We start from the raw sequence: 26,008 nt of genomic DNA, 5'->3' as shown, positions 1-26,008 counted from the left end.
GGGGAAACTGTAGATGCATCCTTCAAGTATCAGGCCGTAGCCAAGACGAAAAATAACCAAATTTTCCCTATGGAACGAAAAAATATCTTCTTGCTTCTATCCCTATTCAGACATCGCATAAAACTCCGTTTCCGTGCGGAAGCCTAATGTTCATTCATCCTCTGCCCTTTGAAAAAAGATAACCTTCGCTAGACTTTCCATGCATTGTTTGGAGGAGCATCAATGATAGTGTTCGACCTGTGCCAACCTCGCATATCATTGCAAAGCTGCCGTTGACTCTTTTACCGCGCTGAGCGGCTGCCGTTTGGTCTGGAGGGCTTCTCATGAGCCTCATCATCGCTATCGCCTCCCACACTGTAGCGGTCCTTATCCATCGTTGGTGTCGTTACGTGCAAGTCGTCCAGTTCGCTCTCATCGAAATCGCCCGTCTCAACGTCACGACCAGTCCTGCGATCACGGAATCCCTCGAGACCACGCGCGGCGCCTCTTTGAGTGGTAGGAGGGGTATTGCCCATAATGCCAGAGTAGCCCCTGCGCTTGCGGCGCTCCTTCCAGACGTACCAACCCCAAGCACCCGCTGCGATGATGACAATGATGAGGACAATCTCGCCCGAGCGGTAGTATGCCTTCCATTTCGCATCGTCCAGCTTCTTCTGCGTTTCCTCGTCGTCGGAGGTGCTGTTGCCAATGTTGCCGACCGAGGTGGCTGGGCCGGTCTCGCCGTCGAGTCGGGAGTCGGTAGGCGTGCCGCCAACAGAGCTGATGTCGACCTTCATGACACGGTCAAGCATATCGCGACTTCGGCGAGCGTAGTCGAAGGGCACCATGTGAGAAGAGTTGTAGAAGAGAATGTAGGTGAGGTTGCGGGCCTCCTGCCAGAAACCAGCAGCTTCACCCTCGACCGTCCAGTCGCGGCGAGGAGCCCAGTTGCCGGGAGTGAGCTCGAAACCCTTGCCGCCGTTCCATTCCATGTCGCCAATCATCTGTTCGGTTCCCATGTGGTTGCAGATAAGATCCTCGGCGCCGGAGAACAAAACAATGGGAACCTCCTTGAGGAGATCGGGAAGGAAATCTCTCGACGGTGCAGAGTTGGGAGCTCTGAAAGCGGCACCAACGGCACCGTTGCATTCCTTCCATCCGGTGTTCTTCTGGGGGTTAATGTGCAGGGCGTTGACAACTTCGGTTTTGCGCAAGTAAGGGGTGACGTTGACCAAGTCTGGGGGCCAGTTCATGCCGCACGAAGGGTAGGTGTCGCGGAGGCGGATGTCGTACATGTTGATGCACTCGCGCTCGCCCTTGGAGTTCACCTTGGCCGTCTGCTCGAGCAGGCTCTGCAAGACAGCCTCGCACTCGGAGAAATCGACAGTGTTCGAGACGGCTAGCGAGGTGCGGCAAATGCGCCATTGCTGCTCCAACTTCAACGCAACGGGGGATCCCGTCTCGATGAGCTTCTTCTCGTATGCGTATTTCAAGTAGGCGTCGTATTGCTCCTTGGGAGAAATCCAAGCGTTGCCCATGATCAGGCCCTTGAGCTGCCAAATGTGCTTCGTGCCAGGCTTCTTGTTTCTCTCAAGGATGTGCTTCGCAATGTAGGGAATGTGCTGACCGGCATACGATTCACCGGCGATGTAGAGCTGCATAGTTGTTAGCCCAGTTCTAAGCAGTTGGGGTTCAAGTCCAGTATACTCACGTCGTCGTGTTCGTACTCGGGGAACATGGCAAACCACTTTTCGAGGAAGGCAACAAATTGGTCGGCCATCTCGGGGAGCTCGTGCAGATAGCTATCGGTATCGACGTAACTAAAGCCGGTACCGACGGGGTTGTCGACGAAGAGCAGGTTGGCGAACTCGTTCCATGAGCCGTTGTTGTACTCGAGGTTGTCCTTATCCTTGACTCGGTATGGACCGATTTCCATCAGGGCGCCATCCTCGGAACTGCATCCTGGACCGCCGTTCAACCAAATAACAGTGCGCTGCTTGTTGGCGATGTGCTGGTTTTGGAAATGCCAGAAAAAGAGGTTTCCATTGTGTTCGGGTGTTACTTCGACGTGGCTGTGATGAAACGCGCGTCAGCTTTGGATAGCTCTCCTGTTTACGAATGCCTCTTCGTTTATTCCACGGGGATCAAGAAGGGAAAATGATGAAGTGCTGCAGGCGCGGCAACTTCGGAGAACAACGTACCCAGCGTGCATCTTAATAAAAGGCTCCTTGGGTGCGCCGGGCAGTTCGTGGACAAAGTAATCGGCGGCGCTCTGGGCGGCGACGGCGGGCGTCCATGATGCCAGCGCAAGCAGAAGCGCTGGCACCATCGAGAGGATAGCCATGATGGGGGAAGTGTGTGGCCTCCCCGAGGCTACCTGGGTCGGATTAGGTAGATAGAGTTACGGATGTGTTCCAATCCGCGATTTCATAGAGACGTCGTCGTTCCCCCCAACAATGAAAAGGTCGAAGAAGAGAAAGTCCACGATCCGTAGCAGGACGGACGTGTGTTTTGCAGATTAAGGTGGTTGTTTGAAGGGAGGGCGGAGGTTCGGGAGGGAGAGAAAGATGGGAAAGGAAGGAGAAGTGGAAAAAAAGAACGATGCGCAAATGGTCAAGGTGCAGTTGGATTGAATTATCCAGGAGTAGGACCTGAGCCGTGGACCCCAAGGCGAGAGAGCGGAAGTTACAGCTCAGATCTGAAATGTGTACTTTCCGTGCCATCCTGTCCCCGAGTCTTCCCCCAGTCGGTTCGATTCGTCCGCCCACCCCCCCGGCCGCGCACTCTTCCCGTTCAATCCTCAGGCTGAGAACCAGTCAGCCAGTCCACTCCCATCAGCCATGAGTTACCCCTGCCCGCTGTTCCGCCTACCAAAATAGGCTGGCGCAAGTGGAGGCACTGGAGGGCAAGAGAGAGGGAGTGAGGGAGCGAGCGGGCGGGCGTGGGCACAGACGTGGAAGGAATTGGGGTTCCCGTCGCCTTTCCTGTTATCGCCCAGCGGATGGTAGCGCAGCCGAATGGTGCCGCAGGGAACGACGGAGAGAGTCTGCCCTGCTCTGAGCCTGTCGCAAGTCTCCAAACAGGGGCTTCTCTTAGCAGGCTAGACTCTCACTCACGCAAGACTCCAGTGTGTGAAGTCGGTGGCTTCCTCAGCTACCACTACCTACCTTATTGATAGGTACTCCAGAGCCCAGGGAGTACTGCTGCCCATGCCGCCATGCGTGGCGTCCGCTAGGGCTAGTCGGGCGCTCAACGGACCGCGCGTTTCTCGTTTTCGACCGGCTCCCACCGATTACCGGCTTACAGATTGATTATGACGGTGCATTAAAGTGTCGATAGATCAACAATGAACCGAAGTCAAGCCTGTACGACGATGAGATGAACTCACCGATGCAGCTGAGTGTTGAGTGCCGTAGGTAGAGCAAAGACCTCCTCCTCCATCTTTTCCTACCTTGGCTTCGTCGATCGAACCCCCTTTTTTGTTTTTATTTTGCTTCTTGTGCCATTCTTTATAACTGCCAGACCGGGACCGACCCGGGATGACATGCTCATCATGCTCAGGAGCCGTCAGGATACCGGTCAGGTTACATGTAGACAGTCATACGCGTGGAACACTAGAAACTCCCCTTGGCACCCATCCGAAGCACAGATCGCCCGGGTTGCTGGGCTCGGAGACCCGGCTTATGTAATACGCTGCTTTCACCACCTTACCGTGTACCCGCATATCTTCTCCATCTTTTAAAGCATCTGTAACCTGAGACAGCAGCCCGCCCTGTCCGTTCCTCTCCTCTCCGTCTTCGGCCCCTGGTTTAAATAATGATATCTGCTCGACGATATGAGGACCCTGAGGAGGACGGAAAGAAGTCCATTTCTTCCCACAAGGACCGCCCCCGGCCCCGACACTCACGGCATGCTCTATGCAACTCCACGATGACAATGCCGAATGAATGGTTATGGGACCGCACCGGCACAGCCGTTGCCAAGTGAAAGCCAACCATGCGGAACCTGCGGAACCAGCCACAGGTCAACTCACTTTCTTTCTGTGTATCTTTTTCAAGTGCCGCGTAGAAGTCGAATGAGTACCTACCTACCTGATAATGAATAAAACCAAAAGCGGCGTAGGAGGCGTACATGCTAGGGCACGCCTCGGAGCGTTAAGCATCTGGCACCTTGCCGCAAAAGGGTGCCCGCGATGGTTCAAGTGGAGAGAGCCCAGCGGGCAGGCGCCTAGATCTGATCCAGGGCAAGTTCTCAAAAAAAACCAATGGACTCCAAAACAAGCGTTTGACCACAAATTTCAGCCCATTTTCACTTCTCCCACCCCCAGCTAACAGCCTGACACCCCAATCTGTACGCTATTACGCGGCCTGGCCATTCCACCTGAAGCGAGAAGAAACAAAGCAGTTCAGTTTGACAAGTCAGCCCCCTGGTAGTATCAAACACAAAAAAATCGAAACATCCACACAAACCCCTCCCTCCGGGAATACACACCCAAAAAAAAGGAAAAAAATGCCAGGCAAGACGTACATTGTCGAGCACCTCGACCCCGAGCTGGGCCCCTGGTCCGAACTCGAGTACATCGCCATCGCCAGAGAAACCCACGCCGCCGAGGGCACCTTTCTCCTCTCCTCCCTACCCGCCGGCTTCGTCGCCCCGGAGAAGCTGCAGCAGGTCCCGGCCTTCAAGGCCGAGAACCGGGGCGTCGAGGAGCTCTACGCCGCCGACAAGTCCCGCGTCTGCCTGCTCGACCCCTCCGCCGCCAGCGACCTGAGCCCCGAGGACGGTGAAAAATTCGACGCCTTCCTTTTCGGTGGCATTTTGGGTACGTCATTCACCCCGATGCGAATTGGTCTCGTGAATCTCATTCCTCGTGGAACTTTTTGCTGATTATTTCCCTCTCTCTCTCTCTAGGCGATGACCCCCCAAGAGGTATACTATTCCTTACCATTCCACTCGTGACCTTGGCTTGGTCACATAAATGTCAAACCCCTTCTCGCTAACCCCTGCAGACCGCACCTCCGAGTTGAGGAAGAAGGGTTTCGAAGGCAGACGCCTGGGTCCCACCCAGATGACGACTGACACAGCAGTCCGCGTCACGAGAATCGTTGTCGAGGAGAAGAGTACGTGCCAACCACCCTTCTCCTAGTATCGCATAACTCAGTGAGATGCTCACGGGTGACAATAGCATCGCTGGACAAGATTCCTTACGTCACATACCCCGAGCTCAAGTTCAGTGAGCATGAGAGCACCGAGATGCCCTTCAAGTATGTCACGGATAAGGACGGCCAGCCCATTATGCCAGAGGTGAGTTTTGAGATTTTTCCCATCCCGATACCTCCTCTGCGAGAAAATCCATGAGATGAGAACTGTGCGAGTCTGACATCTCTCCAGGGCATGGTTGATCTCATCAAGAAGGATGCCGATAAGGCGATTGATGACCTCTTTTAAGATACCACACTACCAATTGAAATTTAATGACCGTCATGAAAACTACGTGTTCAAATTCTTTGCGTCTCGCGTTCGCGCGTCTTTACCAGATCACCGGCAACTCGGCCATACTTTAAACTCTCAAGTCAATCTAGTACATGCCGGCCGGCATTGACCCGATATCTCAGATCGGTCGCGGTGAGCCTATCTCACATCCTGGGAACCCCAAAATCTCGGGCAGCTTGCCGGATCCCGGACGGACGGCCCGGCCGGCGCACTTGACCCCGCACAAGAGATCGGCCGTCACTCACTCAGAATCCGGGACGGAAGGCTTCGTCTGGTTGGTCCCATGTCTCGTATCTGGACTGAGCCTCTAGTGAAGTTCGTCTGCCCTGATCAAGAGCTCAGTTCCAGCTAAGCCATTTCACGCTTATCCTTACTTGTCTGCCTCTGTTTCCTTGAATCCAAGCCTATTCACCGATCAACTCCGCTGTCGAAACTACCTCGCATCGTCCTTATCAGTTCGACTTTCCTTTTTCGGCGATCCTAAGCACCTCAAGTTCGAGGTTACATCCTTGCTCCATCAGAGCTTCGATACCCAATCCGCCATCTCATTTATATCTCGACGTCCGCCAAGACCCTCTCTCTCTCTCTCCAAGGGGCTTCCTCATGACTTTCTCCCACACATCGTGACATCTTCGAGTCCTCGCCCCTCCCATCATACCTCAACCCACACTCCACCTAAACAGTATCCCCGGACAGAAAACGATAAACCATGTCCCACCCGCAAACAACCTTCCGCCAAACGACCTTCACAGCCCCCTCCCTCCTCCGCACCCGCCGCGCCACCGTCTCCCGCACCACAGTCCACGCCCAACTCTCCCAGCTCCGCGCCAACGGCCAGTACGACTGCTTCAAGCTCGGCTGGCACCCCATCTACGACGACCGCTCGCGCTGGCCCGCGCCCCTGCACCTCTTCTGGGACAGCGACGTCGCCAAGTGGATCGAGGGCGCGTGTTACTTCCTCGTGGAAGAGTACGATGTCGAAGTCGACGCCGCCGTGCGGGAGCTCGTTGCCATGATCCGCGGCGCGCAGCACGAGGACGGGTACCTCAACGTTCACTTCTCCGTCGTGGAGCCGGGCAAGAGGTGGACGAATATTCGTGACATGCATGAAATGTAAATCTTCACTCGACGCAACTCAACTTAGAATGAGACTCACAAGGTAAATATAGGTATAACGCCGGCCACCTCATCGAAGCAGCCCTGGCCCACAGACAATACTACAGAAACGACCTCCTCATGGGACCCCTCGAAAAGTACATCTCCCACATCCACCGCCGCTTCGGCCCCGGCGAGGGCCAGATACGAGCCTACCCGGGCCACCCGGAAATCGAGCTGGCCCTCCTGCGGTGCCACGCGGCGACGGGCAACACCGAGGCCTACGACCTCGCGCGCTTCTTCCTCGAGGAGCGCGGGAACCCGACGGGCCAGGAGGGGAAGCACTACTACGACTGGGAGATGGAGCGGCGCGACGAGCCGCGCTGGAAACGGCCCAACTCGTGGCCCATGGACAGGTCGTACTGGTACTGCCAGGCCCACGCCCCGATCCTCGAGCAGGCGTCCGTCGAGGGGCACGCCGTGAGGGCCATGTACCTCCTCACCGCGGCGGCCGACCTCTTGAACACCTCACGGGAGAGCAGCGGCAGCACGGCTCCAGTCCGACCCCTGACCGCCGCCCCGGCCTGGCTCGCCGCCCTCCGACGCCTCTGGTCCTCGACGGTCGACAAGAAAATGTACCTCACCGGCGGCGTCGGCGCCGTGGCGCAGTGGGAGGGCTTCGGCATCGACTACTTCCTCCCGCAAGGCCCCGACGAGGGCGGCTGCTACGCCGAGACGTGCGCCTCGGTCGGGGTGATGATGCTCGCGGAGCGCCTGCTGCACGCGGACGGGCCGGAGCCGGACGGCCGGTACGCCGACGTCATGGAGCTGTGCCTGTACAACAACGTCATGACGGCCATGAGCGCCGACGGGAAGGCCTTCACGTACGAGAATCAGCTCGCGAGTTGCGAGGCGGCGAGGAGCGAGAGGGAAGATTGGTTTGTGTGTGCTTGTTGCCCGCCGAATGTGACGAGGCTGTTTGGGAGTTTGGGCGGGTATCTTTGGGATTATGGGGGTGGGAGTGGTGTGGGTGAGGAGGGGAAGAAAGGGGTGTTTGTGAATGTCCATCTGTATACCAGCGCCGAGGTGAAGTTCCCGGTGGACGGCGCCGAGGTCACGTTTTCGCAAAAGTCCAACTGGCCGTGGGAAGGCAACATGCTCTTCCAGCTCAAGGGCGCAGACTCTCTCAGTGCGACGATCCGACTACGTATCCCAGCCTGGGCGATACAGCATGGCCACGTCCTCACGCCTACACCACCGACGGGGACAGCTACGCTCGAAAAGGGAGGCTACCTCCGCCTAGACCCTTCGTACACGGCCTCGAACCCGGTTTTCTCGCTCGACGTCGGCGGCGCCGGCTTCGCGCCGCGGTACATCGCGCCCCATCCGTACACCAACCAGCGCACGCTCAGCCTGGCGAGGGGACCGATCGTGTACTGCGTCGAGGACGCCGATCACCCGTGGGAGGAGAATCACTTCAAGGACGTGGGGATCAAGAGGGGGACGGCCGTGGAGGAGGCGTGGAGGGTTGACGAGAAGAGCGGGGAGGGGTATTTCGCGTTGAAGACCACGGGCTGGGAACGGTCGCCTGAGGTTCTGGCGAGGGGCGGGGATGGGGTGGAGAGGGAGCTTGTGTTTGTGCCGTTTTACTTTCGGTCGAATAGGGGCGGTAAGGGACAGATGAGGGTTGGGCTGAGGGACGACGGGAGGTGAATGAAGGGTAGATATTTGTAAGTTGATATACGTAAGGTATGCAAGATCAAGGTTCGATACGTGAAGACAAAGGAAGCTATACAACCAGCCACTTGGCCTGAACTATGGAAAGTAAGGCACCTTGCCTTGGAGTAACCAAAGACGCAGCTCATGCTCGTCAAGGTGAAAGTGAGGTCGTCTTCTCTTTCCATATAACTCCTATCCGCCCAAAAGCCTCACCTCGCTCGTTCCTTCCACTTCAACGCCCCTTTCCTGCCCTCCCCCCCCTCCCTCACCCGAACAAGGCTGGCCACCATAATATGTAAGGAGTCTATTCACCTCTCCTGTCACCAGCACCCACCCGGCCGATTGGCCGGGTGGTCTACACTCTGACGCAGAGAAGCCAAAACAAATACTCCAATGAAGCCGTGCTGGTCCGAGGGGCGCGCTGTTCGAGTCCGGACAGGGGCGTGAATTCTAGCGTAAGTGATCACCAGCTCCCTTCCCTTCCTTTCCTTTTTGACTTTTTTGGGGGGTGTTTTTTTCTTGCATTGCTTCCAGTACAGTCGCAGCATCACGGTCAATCCTCCTCGTGGCTTACGAACACCAACACAACAGGCTTAAATGAGTCTACAGAAAAGATGTAGGACGGTATAAGAGCCTCTTGATGCGGTGACGTGCCGGGTGCTAATTAATCACATACTCCCGCGTCAACTCATCATCGTCCGACAGACACTCGCGATTTCAGACCCGAGACATTCAGTGCCCAACAATCCAAGCAGTCTCATGTCTTCCTATTCAAATCTTTTACAAGCTCACACGGTAAGAACTTGATTTTAGACGTTCTTTAGTCCTATCGTAATGACAGCTTACGCCTCTAGCTATTAAATCTTCTGGTAGAATTATTGTGATGCAATAGCGAGCTTTACTGACCCGAGAGAGCCTAGCTTGAGCACTCACTACCCGGTATTGGACACATTTTTACCACACTGGTTCCATGCGACTTAGTAGATCTTCTTCTGGGAAGTTTCGCAGCCGTGTGCTACATGAATCTCTCGAGTTGCGGATGCCTGTGCGGCACCCGAGAAGGCTGAGATGACGATGCCGAAGTGAGTGGCAGTGAGACAATGATGTTGTTAAAAATAATTATTCATTGCCTGGTATACAGCCAAGGTTCCCTTCCTTAGACCATTGAATGATGGCGTATTTGGCCCCCACAGCCTGATTTTGACGATATTCCTTCGGGTGCTTATTGGCTGTGATCCTGCGTCGTGCGACGCATACAGTATGCAAGTAAGCACGTAGCCTGACGGCGTTGGTATTCGCAAAGGGGGGGTGGAATTTGGAGGGAACGTAACATCTGCGCGACCTTGGCATAAAGTTGCCACTGATTGAGCCCATGGATATTTATCTTTGTTGTATGAACATCCTGAGATGTCAAAACTTCGAACACTGGCTCCTCAGTCGGAAAGACCAGATCAGCGGTGTGTGGCAGAGGGCAAGGTGCGAGTTCAGTTTGACGACTTTTGCCTATGTTACGCCATTTTAACTGCAATCAATTAACAAACTCTTTTCTCATCGCCTTGCGAACGGACGGCAAAGCATTTAGATATGGCAGCTAACCACACCCTGACGCTGGGATGGGGCGACAGTTATACATCGGGTGGTCTAGCAGAATGGCCGATGGCCGTGTACGATATCTATGATTCAAAGGACTCTTCCGTTCATGTCCAGCTTCCAATGTCATGGAATCAGAGCTCTGAGCCACTCGACGCTCAGAACAATTGTTACAATCCGATATTTCTCTTTGCTCCTAACGCCAGGAACTTCTACGGGTGCGCTGTCATTGCAGCTTCTGCGTTCCTAGTGCAGACTCACAATTTCCTCGTCGACAAAGCGTTCGAAGATGCAAACCCCCAAGTTCAGTATGGCTCTCTGGAGGCTTTCAATGCATCACGGGTTATACGACAGATTGTCGGCTGTGCCGAAGCTTCTTGTACAAACAACACCTTAGGAGATTGCGATTCGAAAGTCATAGATCTCACACAGGATCAGGTGGTGACTGAGAATCTGGGCGAGGTCTTGCGTACCCTCCAGTCACTATGTTCCGTCCTGACAAAGGAACCAGAGGCTGATATTGCTGGACCCGGGGTAAGAGAAGCCACTGACCTGACGCGCGAAATAATTGTGCTAACAAGACCGCCTAGATTGCTGTATCATACTACATACAGGTTGCCCTAAGCATTTGGTTCTTCATCTTTTGCGGCATTCTACCTCACGAGCCTGACTCTTCTACATTCTTTGCCATTTTCAGCTTCTTCAAAAGCTGGATCAGATGGCACTACATAAAATTCCGCCGACGTTCGGATCCGGAAGTGGACAGCCTTCGTTCGACATTGACACGTCTGCGTTCGACTCGATTTTCTGTGGCTTTGTACTCGGCCATAATCGAATTCCAAGAGACGCAGACCTTTCTCGTCATGGCGATCGAGACGGCAACCCTTATCATGGTTCTCATGAACAGCGAGTCTCTTGCGATCCGAGTCGACCTCAGCGCCGCCAAGGACTTCGCCACCGCTAATACGCTGCTGGTTCTCACCACACAGGCTATCATGCAGCGGAGGGGGATGTACTGGTGGTACACCTTCATACTGACAACCATCGTCTACATCTTGTGTGCTATCATCCAGATGCACAACCTCCCGGCGCCGTCATCTTCCCAGGATCCCGCTCTGCAGCTTCGGGCCTGCGGCGGAGAGCGTAGCATCCTACAAACGTGTATACAATATGGTCCAGATGATTACTCTTACTATGGAACTTCAACCCTTAGTGATAAGAGCAACTACTTTCGCGCTTATATGGCAATCATGATATTTTTGACCGTGGACTATCTCGGACATATCCCTCATCTGCGCAAGATGATGGCTTCGACTCTCAAAGAACGCAAAATTGAGATACCTTCTTGGATTTTCAAAATTTCGTCCTTCTTCGGAAAAGCTTTGTGGTTTTGTCTGGTGATAACAATGGCTATGTTCATTGTTGCCAATGTATATCAAGTAGACCATCTTGTTCGACAAACGATGAGCAGTAAAAAGCAATGGACATTCGGCCAGGTTGTTGCGGTGTTAGTGTGGGCGCCAGTACTATCCAAGTACATCTACTACAACATTTGTGAGTTGCTCAAGCACAATACTACGTGAAGGTTTTGAGGCTTGACAAAATGATTGACTTCAAGTTCAGTTGGCATTGAACGCGGGGTTGGCGAGCGAATAGACGACCAGTACAAGGTCGTTCACAACGAAGAAAGGATAGCACCATCAGCACCTACTGGAGCACAAGTACATTCCGGTTCTTCGAGAAACTCAGTGGCTGCAACCAGCTACACCAGCTTGAGCACCGTTGGAGACGGTCCTGAAGATCAGGGGTCCGCGAGCATAGAGGTGGTTTCAGCAGGAATTAGACGCAAACCGTTGCCACCTCGGACCGACAGCGAGTTGCCCAGATGAGGTGCGTAGTGCTGGAAACACAGCAGGCGGATTGGAGTTTCATTTTGTAGGAATTAATGGAGATTGATTTCATCGTCATTTTGACGATTCAAGGTTTTTGAGATGATGGTCTTTCGCATGTGCAGCCACGTTCCCTGACCTGACCTTGAGTACTGTCTGAGGAACTTATCCCCAGGCTTCGAGATGTTTCCACGATGCGATATGTACCTTAAACTCCGCCATTCAGCAACGGCTCTGATGTGGCTAAACGTTTCTGGCTCAACATGTTATTTCAACCTTGCCCTGGCATCTGCGACCGTTGCCCGCACCCCTGTGTCTTTCCCTTGGAATTCACCGATAAACTTCCGTTAAAACACCATGATGGATAACATTTTGCGGTCCTTCTCGTGACTCTGCGGTTTCCTAAAAGCTTTCTCCGAAATATTTCTTCCAGAAAGCTATATAAACGAGCCCAAGTCCCTTCAGGGAACAGAATCTCATCAGTCTCTCAACCCAATACATCACATATCTTGTTCAAGTTGATCGATCATCTCTCACTTACACACTACCACAACTCATCGACTTACATACCCAACTCCAAAAAAACAACCAACCAACCAAAGTCTTCAAGATGCCTTCTCAGACTTCCACTTTCTACTTCCTCACCCTGGCCCTTGCTGCCGCAACCTCAGCCATCGCTATCCCAGTCGGGGCTATTCCCACCACTACTGGCATTACCCCCACTCCTACTATCAGTTCAGTCGTTAGCAGCTCCTCTACAATCGCCGTTGCTGCACCCTCTTCTTCGGACAACGTCCCATCTGAGGCAATGAACTGGAACTGGGCAGCAACCGCCCTCGACCCCATGAAGTCGAACATCAAGGGCAAGGAAGACGGTTCCAACATCAAAGAAGAGGAGAACGTTTCTGCTCCCTCTTCCATTGAAACCCCGGCTCTGGTTGTCCCAACCATAAGCAACACCTTCAGCACCCTGGCCACTCCAGCACCCAGCAGCTCCGCCATGGCCGCGCCCACACTCACTCTCACCCAAGACACCGCAGCCAAGGCCATCCCAACCGACGAGGCCGTGGCCTGGAACTGGGCCCTCCCGGCCCTCAAGCTCATTGAGAGCCGCGAGCTCGGAGACTCTACATCCTTCGCCAACCGCCGCACAGGTGACAGAGCCGACAAGGTGGACAACTCCCACGTCGTGGAAGACAAGAATGAGCAAGATTCCGAGCCCCTCATGCTCGACGAGGCCGCAAAGGAGAGCATCAAACAAGCTGAACCTCCTTCCCTGCCACTGGAGACCGCCATCCCCAGCATGGAGGAGCGAGTCGAGCCTACGCCCACTGCTGAAAGCAAGGCGGACTTCGCTATTCAGACTCAGACGAGTCTGCTCGAGACCGCCGCGACTCCGACGGCTGAGGCTCAGATGCCTACTGCCACAATCGCGATGGAGGCTTGAGACTCCTCGATGGGCGTGAGAGATGGAATGGAGGATCATTACTACTACAAGTAGTCGGTAGTCCCTGGGAGATATTCTTCTCAGTATGATAGACTAGGAATACAGAAGGGATTGCTAAACATACAACCTGTGACCATGTTCTTGATGCTTACGGTTCCGTAAGGCGAGCAATTAGGGCTCGCATATCTCAACTCTTCCGAGTAAATATTTGTCTCGTGATGATATAAAAGTCCAATGGTATTCTGGATTCCCTGTTAACAGTGGACACACTTGGATTCGTTGGCAGTACATGTGAAAGGAATCATTGTGTGTGTGAGTGAGTGTCTCGAGACCTGCCGATACGCGCGAAGCGGCTACCTCATTCTACCTCGAAACAACCTAAACCAGCAAACTCAACTCCAATCAAAACATCACAGGCCCTCAGCTTCCTTTTCTTATTCCACATTGAATATCTCGCTCTGGACAGATAAAGGTCTACGGAGATGCCCCTTTCCTAATAAGTATAATGGGAATACCAACCGACGTGTAAGCATGATGGAGAGCAAAGGGAGGTGATCTTTGCAAAGTCAAAGACCATAGCGTACTTCAAAATCTAGACACCGACACTGACGAAGTTGATTGCGGATAAAGCGACCAAGATTCACACAACCATCCTTATTTTATACGTAGGCCGAGCCATTCGGCAAGGTCAATGTGACTGGGGCTTTCCTACCTACATACAAACGAGCTCACTTCGAAACGATCCTAAGAGATTCCCATCGAAGCCCCTCCTAGACCTGCAGAGCAGTATCCTCCCTATTCGCATGACTGCCCTTCCTCCATCCATCCGTCGGATCCCTCTTGCTACTAACCCCCTTCTCAGCCCCAACCTTACCCCAACCGCCACCACCAGGCGTGTTGATGATAATCCTCTCCCCAGGCTTCATAGGCGCGCTATTCTTCGCTCCGAGATTAAACCTCCGCTCCTCATACTCCACCTCCTCATCTCCCTTGGCCTCCCCAGCAGCACCTTTCAATCTCTTCAACGACTTCTCCCAGCTCCCCTTCTCAACTTTCCTCACCCACACATTCAATCCAGCCTCAGCGTCTTCGCCACCAGCGAGCCCATACGGTCTATACACCCGCCTCTCGCTCAGAATCGACACCTGCACAGGAATCCGGAACTCAATATCCCTCACGACGCCATCACCGCCCCGATGCTGCCCGTCACCACCAGACCCCTTCCTCAATGAAAATTCCCTCAAGATCACAGGATACCGCCTCTCAAATACTTCCGAGTCGGTAATACGGGTATTCGTCATGTGCGTGTGCACACCACTCGTACCCTCCCAGGTCGGTCCCGCGCCGCTGCCGCCCGCAATCGTCTCGTAGTACCCGAACCCCTTCACCTCCTTCTGCCCCGTCACGTTGCCGCCGAACCCGAACGTAAGGTTATTGCAGTCGCCCTGACTCGCCGCACACGCCTGGAAGGCTTTGAAGATGACGTCCGTCACGCGCTGGCTTGTCAGGACGTTGCCGCCCACAACCGCCGCGCCGTCTGATGGTGACAGAAGCGATTTAGGCGGAATCTTGACGTTGATGGGCTTTAGGCATCCCTGGTTCAGTGGTATGTCCTCCGAAATGAGACACCGAAGGCAGTAGATGATCGCGCTGTACGTCACGGCCTCGGGGGCGTTGACGTTGCCGTAGACTTCGGGGCCGGTGCCCTCAAAATCAAACACCGCCTCGCCCTTGTCGGCGTCGATAGTAACCTTGAGACGAATCGGGCTGCCATCGTCCATGAAGTCCACCGCCTGCAGGTCTTTACCTTCAAATCGCTTGCTAACCTCCTTCAGCAGGGTGCGGACGCACAGCTCAGCGTTATTCTGGATGTGAACCATGTAGAATTGCACAGTCTCCTCGCCGTACTCCGCAATTAGGCTCTCAATCAGCGCGATACCTTTCTGATTCGCCGAGACCTGGGCTCTCAGGTCATTGATGTTATCGGCTAGGCAGCGGGTTCCGCTGCATCCGGGGTATTGGGCAGGCTCGTTATACAACAACTCCGTCACTCTCTTTTCATCGAAACGTCCTTCGCTAACAAGCTTCTCGCTCTTGATTGCAGCGCCCTCCTGAAACAGCTCCTTTGAGTGAGGGGGCATACTACCAGCCGTGATTCCTCCGATATCCGCATGATGCGCTCTCGAGGCCGCGTAGAAGAGGATCTTGTCGCCATTGTCGTTGAAAGCCGGCATCACGAGGGTGATGTCTGGCAAATGGGTACCTCCGTAAGAAGGATGATTGGATATGATGACGTCGCCCTTCTTCAAATCACCTTTCCAGATTTCGGCTTGCCGCTTGACGCAGGTGGACATTGAGCCCAGATGAACGGGAAGATGGGGCGCGTTAGCTACGAGACCGCCCGTCGTGTCAAAGATGGCGCAGGAGAAATCGAGTCTCTCCTTGACGTTGGTGCTGACACTGGTTTTCTGGAGTGCTCTGCCCATTTGTTCTGCAATAGCCATGAATCGATGACCGAAAATGCTCAGCATAATCGGGTCGACTTCTCGTTCGCCTTGGTTCTTTGGAGCCCTATAATCACAGGTCAGCTTCATGCTTTCGAATCAGTCTTGATCTTACATACCCATCTTGTTTAGATCCTTCCTTCTCAATGTCAATCACGACGTGGGTATCAAGAACCAGCGCAGTAGCTTTTGGCGTAACCACGATGGTCTGCGTACCATCAGCGAGCATGGCAGGTCCCCTAATAGTCTCGCCGGTGCCCAAGTCCTCAAGCTTGTACACCGGGGTATCGAGTCGGCCTTCCTCGAAATACACCTGCTGTCGGTTATGCGCCTTGCTCTGCTCCACATCTGTGCGCTTCAACTCCTTGAGCTGCTGGTCCACCGTCTTCTCCGCATGCCTAAAGCTCTTTCCAATACCGCGAACGCGCACGTCATCGACAATAATATCTCGATCGTCGAGGGTGAACCCAAACTCGTAACGGTGCTGCTGGATAAAGGCCGTGCCATAGTCCCATTCCTTTGCGTCCTTCTGCTCGTCCTGATCGGGCCTGATAATCATCAACGCCGACTCGGTACCCCGGTACCTCATGTTGAGGTACTCCTCAAACACGATTTCCTTCTCATCGAAGCCCTGGTCGCGTAATGCCTTGCGGGACTTGTCCTTGAGCTTCTCCATCTTGCTCTTCAGCTCGTCCACTGCCTTGCTGGGGTACTCCCAGACCTTGGAATCGGGCTCCTGGCGCTCGTCCACGACGTCCGCAAGTGCCATGCCGTAGGCTGATAGTACAGAAGAGTACCTATGGATGAGAATTTGCTGAATACCGAGAGCCTCGGCAATGGCAACAGCGTGCTGTCCGCCGGCACCACCAAATGTCGCCAAGCGGTGCTTGGAAGAATCGTGGCCCTTGGCTTCCGTAATTGACCTGATGGGTCTCGTCATAGTCTCATTCGCAACGGTCAAGAATCCGTACGCCACCTCGTCGACGCTCATACTCTTTCCAGTCTCCTTGTTTACCTGGTCTGCCAGTCCCTGCAGGACCTTCTTGCTGGCCTCAGGATCAAGACCCTGATCTTCATTCTCGCCAAAGATCTTGGGAAAGAACTCAGGAAGCAAACGACCAAGGTAGAGATTAGCATCAGTCACAGTCGCCGGGCCCCCCTTTCTATAACACGCTGGACCCGGATGCGCGCCGGCAGACTCCGGCCCCACGACAAACAGCCCATTCTTCCAGAAAAGCATAGAGCCGCCGCCCGCTGCGACCGTGTTGATGTCCAGCTGCGGCGACTGAACAGTCACACCAGCGGTGGTCGTCTCAAACACATGCTCGTACCGCCCCTCGCCGAACCGAGAGACGTCGGTGCTCGTGCCGCCCATGTCGAATCCAATCACGGGGATCTTTGTCTCTTCATCGTACGACGTGATGGCGTATCCCACAACACCGCCGGCCGGACCGGATAGAATGGCTTTGAGTCCGGTGAAGTTCTCCACGTCAACCAGGCCGCCGTCGCTTTGCATGAACTCGCATCGGGCGCCCTTGGCACCTTCTTCTTGCTGAACGCTCCTCGTCCCCAGACCACCTTCGAATCCAGCCTGGAAACCCGAGATGTACTTTTTGATTGCTGGCGTCAGATACGCATCCGCGCAAACAGATGTCGCTCGCGAGACCAGCTTGATCATGGGCATGAGTTCGTGACTGAGAGAAATGTGTTTGAAACCAATTTCCTTTGCAATCTTGCCGACCAAGGCTTCATGGTCGGGGAAGGTGTAGCCGTGCATCAAGCATACCGCAATACTGCGTATACCCGAGTCGTAGACCTCCTGCAACTGATCCTTGATACTCTGTGCCTCGGGACGCTGTAATATCCTTACAGCCTCCCCCGAGGTCCCCTGAACAAGCTCCTCTCGAGCTGCCTCTGGCGTTCCAGCCTTGGCAGACACTTCAGTCAAATGCCTCGTCGGGTCCTCCGCATAATCCTCCAGCGTAACGCGCTCATCAACCTCGACGACCCTCTCATACAGCACATCTGGCTTCCGAATCGCCAAGTCAAAGATCTTGGGCCTGCTCTGGTTGCCGATGGCGAGGCAGTCCTTGAACCCCTTTGTCACGACCATGGCGATCTTCTCGCCCTTGCGCTCCAGCAAAGCGTTCGTGGCTACGGTGGTTCCCATGCGGATGGAATCGATTCTCTTTGTGTCGAGGGCCTCGCCGCGGGGGATTTCCCTTCCGAGGAAGTGCGACATTATGCGCCGGATTCCCTCGAGGGGCGCATCTTCATAGTTGGCTGGGTCTTCGGATAGGAGCTTGATGATTGTCTCTTTCCCATTGAGCTCGCCGACGCAGTCGGTGAAGGTACCGCCGCGGTCGATGGCGATGCGGATGCCGCGGTCTCGTGAGTCTGAAGCCATTATGACGGTAGACCTCAAGGATGTTGGAGTGAGTTCTCGAAGATTATTCAGGCAGGAGTCTTGGTTCACTTTTGCAATTGAAAATATCAGAGAGCGTCCTTGCAAGGCTAAAGCAGAGTTTGAAGCAGAGTTCAAGGGTATAGACGAAGACTGAAGATCATGAATTGAACGCGATGATCCGATGACAAATGATATCGGTAGGTATCGACGTCAACGGGATACCTTACAACGGAGGGCGTTGCCGATAAGATAAGGAGCTTAGGAGCTCCGCACCCCACTACTAGCGTGATCTACCCCGCCTTCCGCACCCGTGGAGCAGTGGACGGTGGTGACATGCTAATTGAGTGGAGGCGTTCTTGCACTCCCAGCCGTTGAGGTAATGCAGTGGGGAAGCAGTCGCATTCGAAGTATGTGTTGAAGTACTAGATAGATAGTGTAAAGCTATCAGAAGAAAATTAATTGGGATGACGAACTAAAAAGAAAATAGTTCACCCCCTCCCCCCGGTGACGAATTGGGGGCTAATCTCTTGGTGCTCATGCTGGGAATCGAACTCGAACTCGGAGCCTGTCGTCGAGTAGGCTATTGGGCGTAGAATTTGATCATTGACCTTGAACCATCCCACCACCCAGCCAGTTTGACCTGACCCGTCGACCTAGACGGGCGCCTGCTGGCTGGTGACAGGATTGGAGTTGGCGGGACCTATATGGTTTTTTTGTGTATTCAGGCGGTGGAATATGCCATGGGATGAAGCCTTTGTAAAGTGTCTGAGGTATCATCAGTACGGCTACCTATGTGGTCACGGGTCGGTATGCCATCTTTCTCTACAAATACCTAATGCGAAGACGAAGAGTACTCCTTACTTGCTTTTCCAGGGGATCTCGTCCTTATTTCGCCCCTTTGAGGGAGCGGTTCAAGCAGAGTCGTCTGCCCTATGGCTTCAAGCGAAGTAATGGTCACCAGTCAAAGAACGCAGTCAATAGATTCTTGATGTGTATATATGTCCGTCAATTATTAAGTATGTATGTATAGTAATCTTGTTCTCGTCCCCAGCGATGCCAAGTTGCCTGGCAACGGTCGTTTCCGTGTCTTTCATATCATATAGTCTTACAAACAGCGACTGCTCTGCGCTGCGCTCTCTCGTCTTCGTATCCGATTGTTGGTACAAAAAGTGTGTATCGCGCCGGCGCCAAAGGGATGAAAAATGGTAGGGACTAGTGGGTGACGACCCTCACAGCCTGGAGCATCATGCCAAACATGAAGCCTCGCGCCACCTCTTGGATCTGAAGACTGTCAAAGATACGTCCCAATGCGTCGGTCGTCGCTGCCTGTCCCATAACGCCAGACAAAGCAGCCGGAACACCTCGTTTGATCAGGAGGTTGCGTGCCTTGATGCGCAGTTTCTCCTTCTCCTCCTCTGTCATCTCGGCAGGCCAGGTGGCCCGCTCCTCATCAGTCGGCATCGTATTCTCTCTCAGCTTGCGAAGGTGGTATGCGAGTCCTTCGTCCTTGGTGTTGGCGTCGATGACGGATTCTTGCATCATCTTTTGGATCGCGATCAAGGACGGGTTACCAGGTCGCAAAAGGAACGACTTTGCTGCAGCTAGCAGAGTTCGTCGAATGTTCCAAGCGGATGAGAGCGTGTACATCTCATTAATAATTGCGAAGACCAGCTCAACAGCCACATTGGTTTCCTGCTCCTGAAGAGGAGAGTATTGGCGTGCAGGCTTCGCCTCCTTCTTCTTCGACTGCGTCTGCGGAAGACCCGGCGAAAGAGCCCCCATAGAGTTGCGCGGGGAAATGACTTCGTCCATCTTAGCCTGCATGTCCCCTTGAGTAGGCGACTGGTAGTCTTCAGGCATCTCGTCCGGCGGCGGAGGTAGGTACTGAAGGTTCATGACATCGAGGCTCGTGGATGAGGGAGATCGAAGGGCGGGTGACTGCAAAGGCGCCAAGCTCGAGGCTCTACTATGTTCGCGACTGCCAGTAGCACTTGGAGTGTTCCTCTCCCAGCGATCGGAACGAGGCTTGAGGCTGTCTGCCTCGGTATCGCCTCGGGGGTCAAAGCTAGGTCGTCGTTCCATAGGGGCGATCTTGCCTGGCTGGGTTGAGACAATCGAAGATCTTTGGCTGTCAAGACTGTCCCGGCCCTTCCGAGGACCCACTCCAGTCGTCGGCGAAGTCAGTGCTGCGTTTAGACTGGTAGTACTGTCCATCCTTGGTGGTGTTCCCGTAGACCAGCGATGATTTGTTGTTTGAATTTCCGACAACGAGGATGCGGTGTTCTTTCTTGGGCCAAGACCGATGTTGTTGAACATGCCAGTCACGCCGCCAAACACTGCCTTGCCGCCCTCCATGGCACCCTTGGGACCCAATGTCAAGACGTCCAACATGTTCTTGCCAACCGTGTCCCATGGGAGACCTGACTTGGAGTTGCTGTGGCCGTGGCCTGAATCTTTCTCAAGGAAGCGTTTCATGCCCTCGCTCTCTGCGAGTGACTTATACCAACAGGCGTCCTTCACATAGCGCTCCAGTTCACCACGTAGCGACGCCCGCGTGTGCGACTTCCAGTTAGGAAGCGCAGCATGCTGCTCGGTAAAAGCTGTCACGCCCGAAATGTTTGCAATGCGTCTCAAGATCTCGTGCAGAGTCTCAAAGTCAGAGTACTGCCTCACAATCATCCAGCCGGGGTAGTGAGACGAAGATGGCTCAATCTGAACCATGTAGTCCCAATTGGGCTTGCTTCGGATACGGTTATTGTCGTTGCCATCCTCATACAGAGTGATGGTAGCGTTGTGCAGTGTCAGAGGAAGCTTGCGAGAGCTTTCCTCAGGAACCTCGGGCTCCTCCTTCGCGGGCGGCACGATCTGGTCAAAGTTCAAAAATTGGGATGCGCTCCCGCTAGAGGCGTGTTTGGATGAAGGCTGTTTCGGCGACGACTTCTGGCTGGAAGAGTCCGTGACAGGCGAGTGCATGCTTTCCCGCTTAGAAACGTCGGACTCATTCGACCCACTCGAACCATTCGTTGACGGCTTCTCCGCGGAAGACAAGGACCTCGGTGACAGCTCCCCGGGGGAAGACACAATGTTGCCCTCGGTAGTCTGTACTGTCGGTTTAGACGCCGAGTCAACGCTCTGTCGCGTCTTGACTCTCTTAGCTTCTTCTTCGGCGATCAGAGCGTTCATTCGCTTCATCTCCTCCATAGCTTCTTCCATCTCTTCATCAGCTTTGCTGAGCTGTTTCTTGTGTGAGACCAATGATCCTTTGCGGCGCTCGCGTTCCATATCTAAAGAGTTGCGGTTTCCCTTGGTCAGGGCGATGTTGCCGACGTTTCCGTCAATATCAATGAAGGCGTTCGCATTGCTGACCGCGCTGGCAGCGCTGGCAGTAGCTGCCTCGGGACCCGTCTGCATGCCAACGTCGATAGCCTGACTAAAGTCCGGTTCTCCGGCTTCCAACAGGTAGACGATCCAGGCATTGATCCACTCCGGCGACGAGCATGACTGTAAGGTCATCTCAAGAATGACTCCTGCCAGGATTTCCCGGAGGAACACGCGAGCAGGGTCGCAATTGTATGCCGACCGTTCCAGAAACCCAAGGAGGTCGTCTGCGACATTGTGGAATTTTGCAGCCTGTTGAGACCGACTCAGAAGGTTGGCCAGATTCGAGTTGGGGTTTTCTTCGAGGTACTTGGAGATGACCTCTGGGGCTGTCGAGTTCGGTTCGTTGTTCTGGTCGGTGAAGGCAGAGGACAACTCGGAGAGGAAGACGATGAACATGGACGACGCATTGGTCATGAAGTCGAGGAATGAATCGGCGGGTCGTTTGCGGTAGAGGTGGTTCGACACGGAGAGGAGGAACGAGTTGAGGAGTCTCCGACAGGAAAGAGGGAACGAGCTGTCCGTCGGAAGAATTGGGTTATACCACCACTTGACGTAGTCGCGGATGACGGCGTCCACCAAGCCAGTCAACGCCTCTCGCGTCTCGGGCTGGAAATCGTCGAATCCATGGATAAGTCGGTCTTCCTCCTCCTCGTCGTTCTTGGGTGGCTCTGCGATCTTGACCAACGCCAGGCGCTGAAGCACGTCAATCCCCTTCTCGCCTCGGACCGCCCGGGACACCTCTGGATGGCGCGCTTCGTACGAAATGAAGGCGACAATACCACCAAAAGCGCCGATCAGGACGAGCCCAACCTTTCCAAGGATGAAGTATGTCGAAGCTGCCAGGCCGACTGCAACAGCACCTAGAGTCTCGGGTGTCGCGGTCGACAAGAACTTGAGTACTTTGGTAACAAAGTCATCTTCTTCTTCAACCTTTCCACCCGGCTGCTGCGCTTCCGGAATGGCTGCCGCTGTTGTTGAGGGAGCAGAGGCAATTGTCGCTTTCTCTTCAGTCGCAGGGAGGATTGTAGATGGTGTCGTTGTAGTCGTTGCCGTTATTGTTCCAGTAGCCGGGAGCTTCTCGTCGGCGACGGGAGATGCGCCGCCCGGTGGATGCACTTCGGCCGGCGTCGAGTCCATGTTTGCTTAGTTCGTCGGTCTATTGATTTCGGGGGCCGCACTCTCTCTCTCACACATCCCTGGCGCTGGAGGTGAAGACCAAGCGTGCATTAATCGAGTAAAGTAAGAAGCAAATTCGAGAAGGCTTCTGACCGTAAGCAAAGAGCAAGAGCAGCAAACGGCGGTCGTCGTCAGCTGCAGGCGCAAGCTCTAAAAAAAAAAGTTGGCAGAGGACAGTTGGCCGACCTTTCCGTAAGGTGGTTTCTCGTCAGCCACACGCAGCTATGAACGGTAGTGTTTCGAAAAAAGTCCAGCAGAAAAAAAAAAGGCGTGCGCCGACTTGAAGTGAACCAGAACCAGAATCAGAATCAGATCTCGTTTTAGGGGGCCTAAGCGCTGATGGGACTGGGGGAGGACGGGAAGCGAATTCTTGTTGACGTCCACGGTGGAGCTTCTAGCAAATTGGCCCGCCTTGAATGGGAACGCAGATGTACTCAAAATATTCGCCAAAGCTCTAGACTCCTAATTTTAGTGACGAAACCCCTGTACCGGTCCAGTCGCTAGTAGAAAATCCCCGTGTTTCTGGGCAATGTCTGTCCACTCTGTCTGCTCTGATTCCACTTGTTTGTTAAAACCGTCTGTCGGATCGTCAATAATTGCAGCATACTTGTTAAGTCTGTACTCCATAGGCATGGGATCATGAGCATTGAATAGGGGAAAGGGAGGGGCAGTGCGGTGCAGAATCAGATGGACAGATGGACAGAATATGGGGTTGAAACACATCTCAAGCAGCGGTGGAAGGACCATTCTGGTTCAGCTGGTTCAGGAGGCGGCAGATGCGCGCTCGAGGTGAGACAAGATAACGATATCCCTTGCATAGAGTGACGCGACAGGGTCTCAATGTTGGAGATTAACGTCTTTTAGTGCTCTGCGCCGCGAAATTATCCCCCAACTCCCTCCCGTCCTTGGCGTGCAACGTCTCCCCCGGAAAGTAACCATATCTTCCACACTACCATCCTAGGAGGGCTTACCTAATAAACCTGGGCTGTTGGCCATCACGTGCCCCCGCGTCACATATCTATGTGAGGCCGATTACGTCACCTGCCAAAAGTCGCGACAGACCACTTTACTCGACTGACGGCAACGCGCCTGCAGTGTCGTTGACAGCTCATTGTGCATGCGATTGACAACACATCAGAGATCCCGTCTCAACTTTTTCAGTTCAACTTTGATAATCGCGCCAATCTTTTTCGCCTTACGTCAAGCCACTATCTCACCCACTATATCACCCATTGGTACCGCGAATTTAACGAACATCCAGTCAATCATGCCATTCACCAAGGGTACTAAACGCGCTGCCCCACGCGACTCGCGCAGCGACTCCGAGGACGAGGTCATCACCAAGTCCAACAAGAAGACCAAGACCGCAAAGAATGGCGCAAGCACAGATGGAGTCGATAAGGATGGCAACCCTTTCTGGGATGTGAGTTCAATGTCCAACTTGATACACCTCGTAGCTTGGTCCCCTAACATTCCTCTCTTTCCCTCGACAGCTCTCCAACAAGCGCCGTATAGGCCTCTCCCAATTCAAGAACACTACCTTTGTCAACATCCGCGAGTTCTACGAAAAGGACGGCGACATGCTGCCGGGCAAGAAGGGCATCTCCCTCACAGTACCCCAGTACGAGGCCCTTGTCAAGGCCATGCCCGCTATCAGCGAGAAGCTGCGCGCCATGGGCCACGACGTCGAGGACGTTGAGGAGGACGGCGGCGCCCCCACTGCCGTCGAAGCTCCGAAGCCCGCGGCCAAGGAGAAGTCACGAGCCAAGAAGTCCAACATCGAGGCCACCAGTGACGAGGAGTCGGACTAGGATTCGGATTCGAGTGACGAGGACAACAAAGATAACGAGTCTGAGTCTGATGCGGAAACGGGAAGTGAACAGTTCGATCCGAGTTCGGAGTCTGAGTGAGGGATAGGGAATATGGGCAGGCGTTATTGAGATCAAAAGTTGCGCGCTTCATTCGGATTTGTTTTGTTGTGTTGTCCTGATCATGGTAAGACAGGATTTGAGGTACGAAAATGGAGTGAGGATATGAGACCAACACGGTGTTCTCAGGAGTTGCAATAGCCGGCTAGCTGAGCTCGATGTCCAAAAAATTCCGGATGTTATTTGACCATAGTCTTGGCATCTTCCGCGTCGAGTTCGGCCTCGGGGGTACGCCTCTATGCTTCCTCAATTCCTCTCGTTTACCCTCACATCAGCCTCCCCGATGTCCGTTTGAGTGATCGCCGTCACGCAAGATATCGAGCTGGTTTTGGTATTTGCTATAGACCTCCCATCAGGCTGTTGCAACCAAGGGAATATTCAAATTGACTCATGATAGACCCAAAGGGGCCGCGAGCGCGGAAGAAGGGCATAAATCCGTAATAGAATCGTCGCACAGGAACCACGTTCTACTCATTCGTAGCTTCAGGCCAAAACTGCGATGTTGAAATAACGCAGCGGAGGTAGCGGGACGAGACCGCTTAAGCAACGCCGGACATCCAGACAAAGATACCACAAGCCCATAAGTCAGAAACGATTGGGGCTTTAGATTCAGTCAGATAGCTCGCATGAAAGGCCAAGGCAAAGGATGTTTTGTGCGAGAGGCTATGCATTTCTGCCATGAACGAATCGCAGGTCAAGATTGGTGTGCGGAAGATATGAGAAGAAATTCGACCCTCAAACATAAATGATGTACAACGCTACGGTCTCGGACTTCGGTGCCAAACTAGCCCATGTCCGGGGTTCCTCCATACCTCACACTTGAAAAGACGCCTATCAAGCCTCCTGTCGAAGTAGAGCAAACTCAAACTGCATCTGATGCTTTATGAATCACTTGAAGCTAGATTGTTCTTACAAGATGTGTAATTCTTTCTGACGACGCTGTGTTGCAGACACTTGGCGCAGACAGCGGGAAAGTGTCATAAATTAAGGTTCTCTTGGAACATTCTCGAGAGACGTCGGTGAGGAAACATGATCAACCCCAGATGCTCACTAGATTCATGGAACAGCGGGCGTCTTCGCCAAAAGACTTATTGAATACAACCTTTTGGAGAGAGAGAGAGAGATTTACCAGTGATTTTACACAGCAATCACCATCTGTCGTAGATCTTGAATGATATTTGCGAGAGCCATCTGTACTTATCTATGAACATAGATATACAAGTAGTCATTCGCAAGGCACACTTGTTGACTGGTACATCTGACTGGCGAGTTTCCTGCTTTCACAGAAACGTGTGCCATAGAGTTCGATTCGCAAAAAATTAGACACAACAACATGTAGAAACAAAGAAATGAGTCCCTGATAAGTCAAGACCCCCGGTATAAGTCATTAAGAACCGGTA

The 26,008-nt window shown here is 53.7% G+C and overlaps 8 protein-coding genes across 8 annotated transcripts; 5 read left to right on the top strand and 3 right to left on the bottom strand.

Annotated features, from left to right (window-relative positions):
- Window positions 1-281: 281 nt before the first annotated feature.
- On the bottom strand, window positions 282-2,323 carry CABS01_05996 (serine carboxypeptidase; the record flags this gene model as incomplete). The annotated part of the gene is made up of 3 exons (XM_060539363.1): window positions 282-1,634; window positions 1,691-2,051; window positions 2,181-2,323. 3 exons carry the CDS (start codon window positions 2,321-2,323, stop codon window positions 282-284), a joined length of 1,857 nt encoding a protein of 618 aa, XP_060404758.1.
- A 2,165-nt stretch (window positions 2,324-4,488) lies between these two features.
- On the top strand, window positions 4,489-5,427 carry CABS01_05995 (uncharacterized protein; the record flags this gene model as incomplete). Its single annotated transcript, XM_060539362.1, has 4 exons — window positions 4,489-4,801; window positions 4,989-5,099; window positions 5,165-5,283; window positions 5,371-5,427. 4 exons carry the CDS (start codon window positions 4,489-4,491, stop codon window positions 5,425-5,427), a joined length of 600 nt encoding a protein of 199 aa, XP_060404757.1.
- A 754-nt stretch (window positions 5,428-6,181) lies between these two features.
- Window positions 6,182-8,280, top strand: CABS01_05994 (uncharacterized protein; the record flags this gene model as incomplete). Its single annotated transcript, XM_060539361.1, has 2 exons — window positions 6,182-6,585; window positions 6,642-8,280. 2 exons carry the CDS (start codon window positions 6,182-6,184, stop codon window positions 8,278-8,280), a joined length of 2,043 nt encoding a protein of 680 aa, XP_060404756.1.
- Window positions 8,281-9,870: 1,590 nt separating this feature from the next.
- Window positions 9,871-11,765, top strand: CABS01_05993 (uncharacterized protein; the record flags this gene model as incomplete). Its single annotated transcript, XM_060539360.1, has 3 exons — window positions 9,871-10,410; window positions 10,467-11,430; window positions 11,500-11,765. 3 exons carry the CDS (start codon window positions 9,871-9,873, stop codon window positions 11,763-11,765), a joined length of 1,770 nt encoding a protein of 589 aa, XP_060404755.1.
- Window positions 11,766-12,375: 610 nt separating this feature from the next.
- Window positions 12,376-13,212, top strand: CABS01_05992 (uncharacterized protein; the record flags this gene model as incomplete). Its single annotated transcript, XM_060539359.1, has 1 exon — window positions 12,376-13,212. The coding sequence occupies one exon, from the start codon at window positions 12,376-12,378 to the stop codon at window positions 13,210-13,212; it is 837 nt and encodes a 278-aa protein (XP_060404754.1).
- Window positions 13,213-13,982: 770 nt separating this feature from the next.
- CABS01_05991 (hydantoinase B/oxoprolinase) lies at window positions 13,983-18,123 on the bottom strand (the record flags this gene model as incomplete). Its single annotated transcript, XM_060539358.1, has 2 exons — window positions 13,983-15,783; window positions 15,836-18,123. 2 exons carry the CDS (start codon window positions 18,121-18,123, stop codon window positions 13,983-13,985), a joined length of 4,089 nt encoding a protein of 1,362 aa, XP_060404753.1.
- Window positions 18,124-19,335: 1,212 nt separating this feature from the next.
- CABS01_05990 (uncharacterized protein) lies at window positions 19,336-22,641 on the bottom strand (the record flags this gene model as incomplete). Its single annotated transcript, XM_060539357.1, has 1 exon — window positions 19,336-22,641. The coding sequence occupies one exon, from the start codon at window positions 22,639-22,641 to the stop codon at window positions 19,336-19,338; it is 3,306 nt and encodes a 1,101-aa protein (XP_060404752.1).
- Window positions 22,642-23,947: 1,306 nt separating this feature from the next.
- On the top strand, window positions 23,948-24,491 carry CABS01_05989 (transcriptional Coactivator p15; the record flags this gene model as incomplete). Its single annotated transcript, XM_060539356.1, has 2 exons — window positions 23,948-24,103; window positions 24,174-24,491. The coding sequence occupies 2 exons, from the start codon at window positions 23,948-23,950 to the stop codon at window positions 24,489-24,491; spliced, it is 474 nt and encodes a 157-aa protein (XP_060404751.1).
- Between the last annotated feature and the right edge of the window lie 1,517 nt (window positions 24,492-26,008).

Source organism: Colletotrichum abscissum (genome assembly GCF_030869225.1).
Source record: "Colletotrichum abscissum strain IMI 504890 chromosome Unknown Scaffold_12.1, whole genome shotgun sequence".
NCBI lineage: Eukaryota > Fungi > Ascomycota > Sordariomycetes > Glomerellales > Glomerellaceae > Colletotrichum > Colletotrichum abscissum.
Note: the sequence above shows the minus strand (reverse complement) of the source record. Positions and strands in the feature narration are given on the sequence as shown.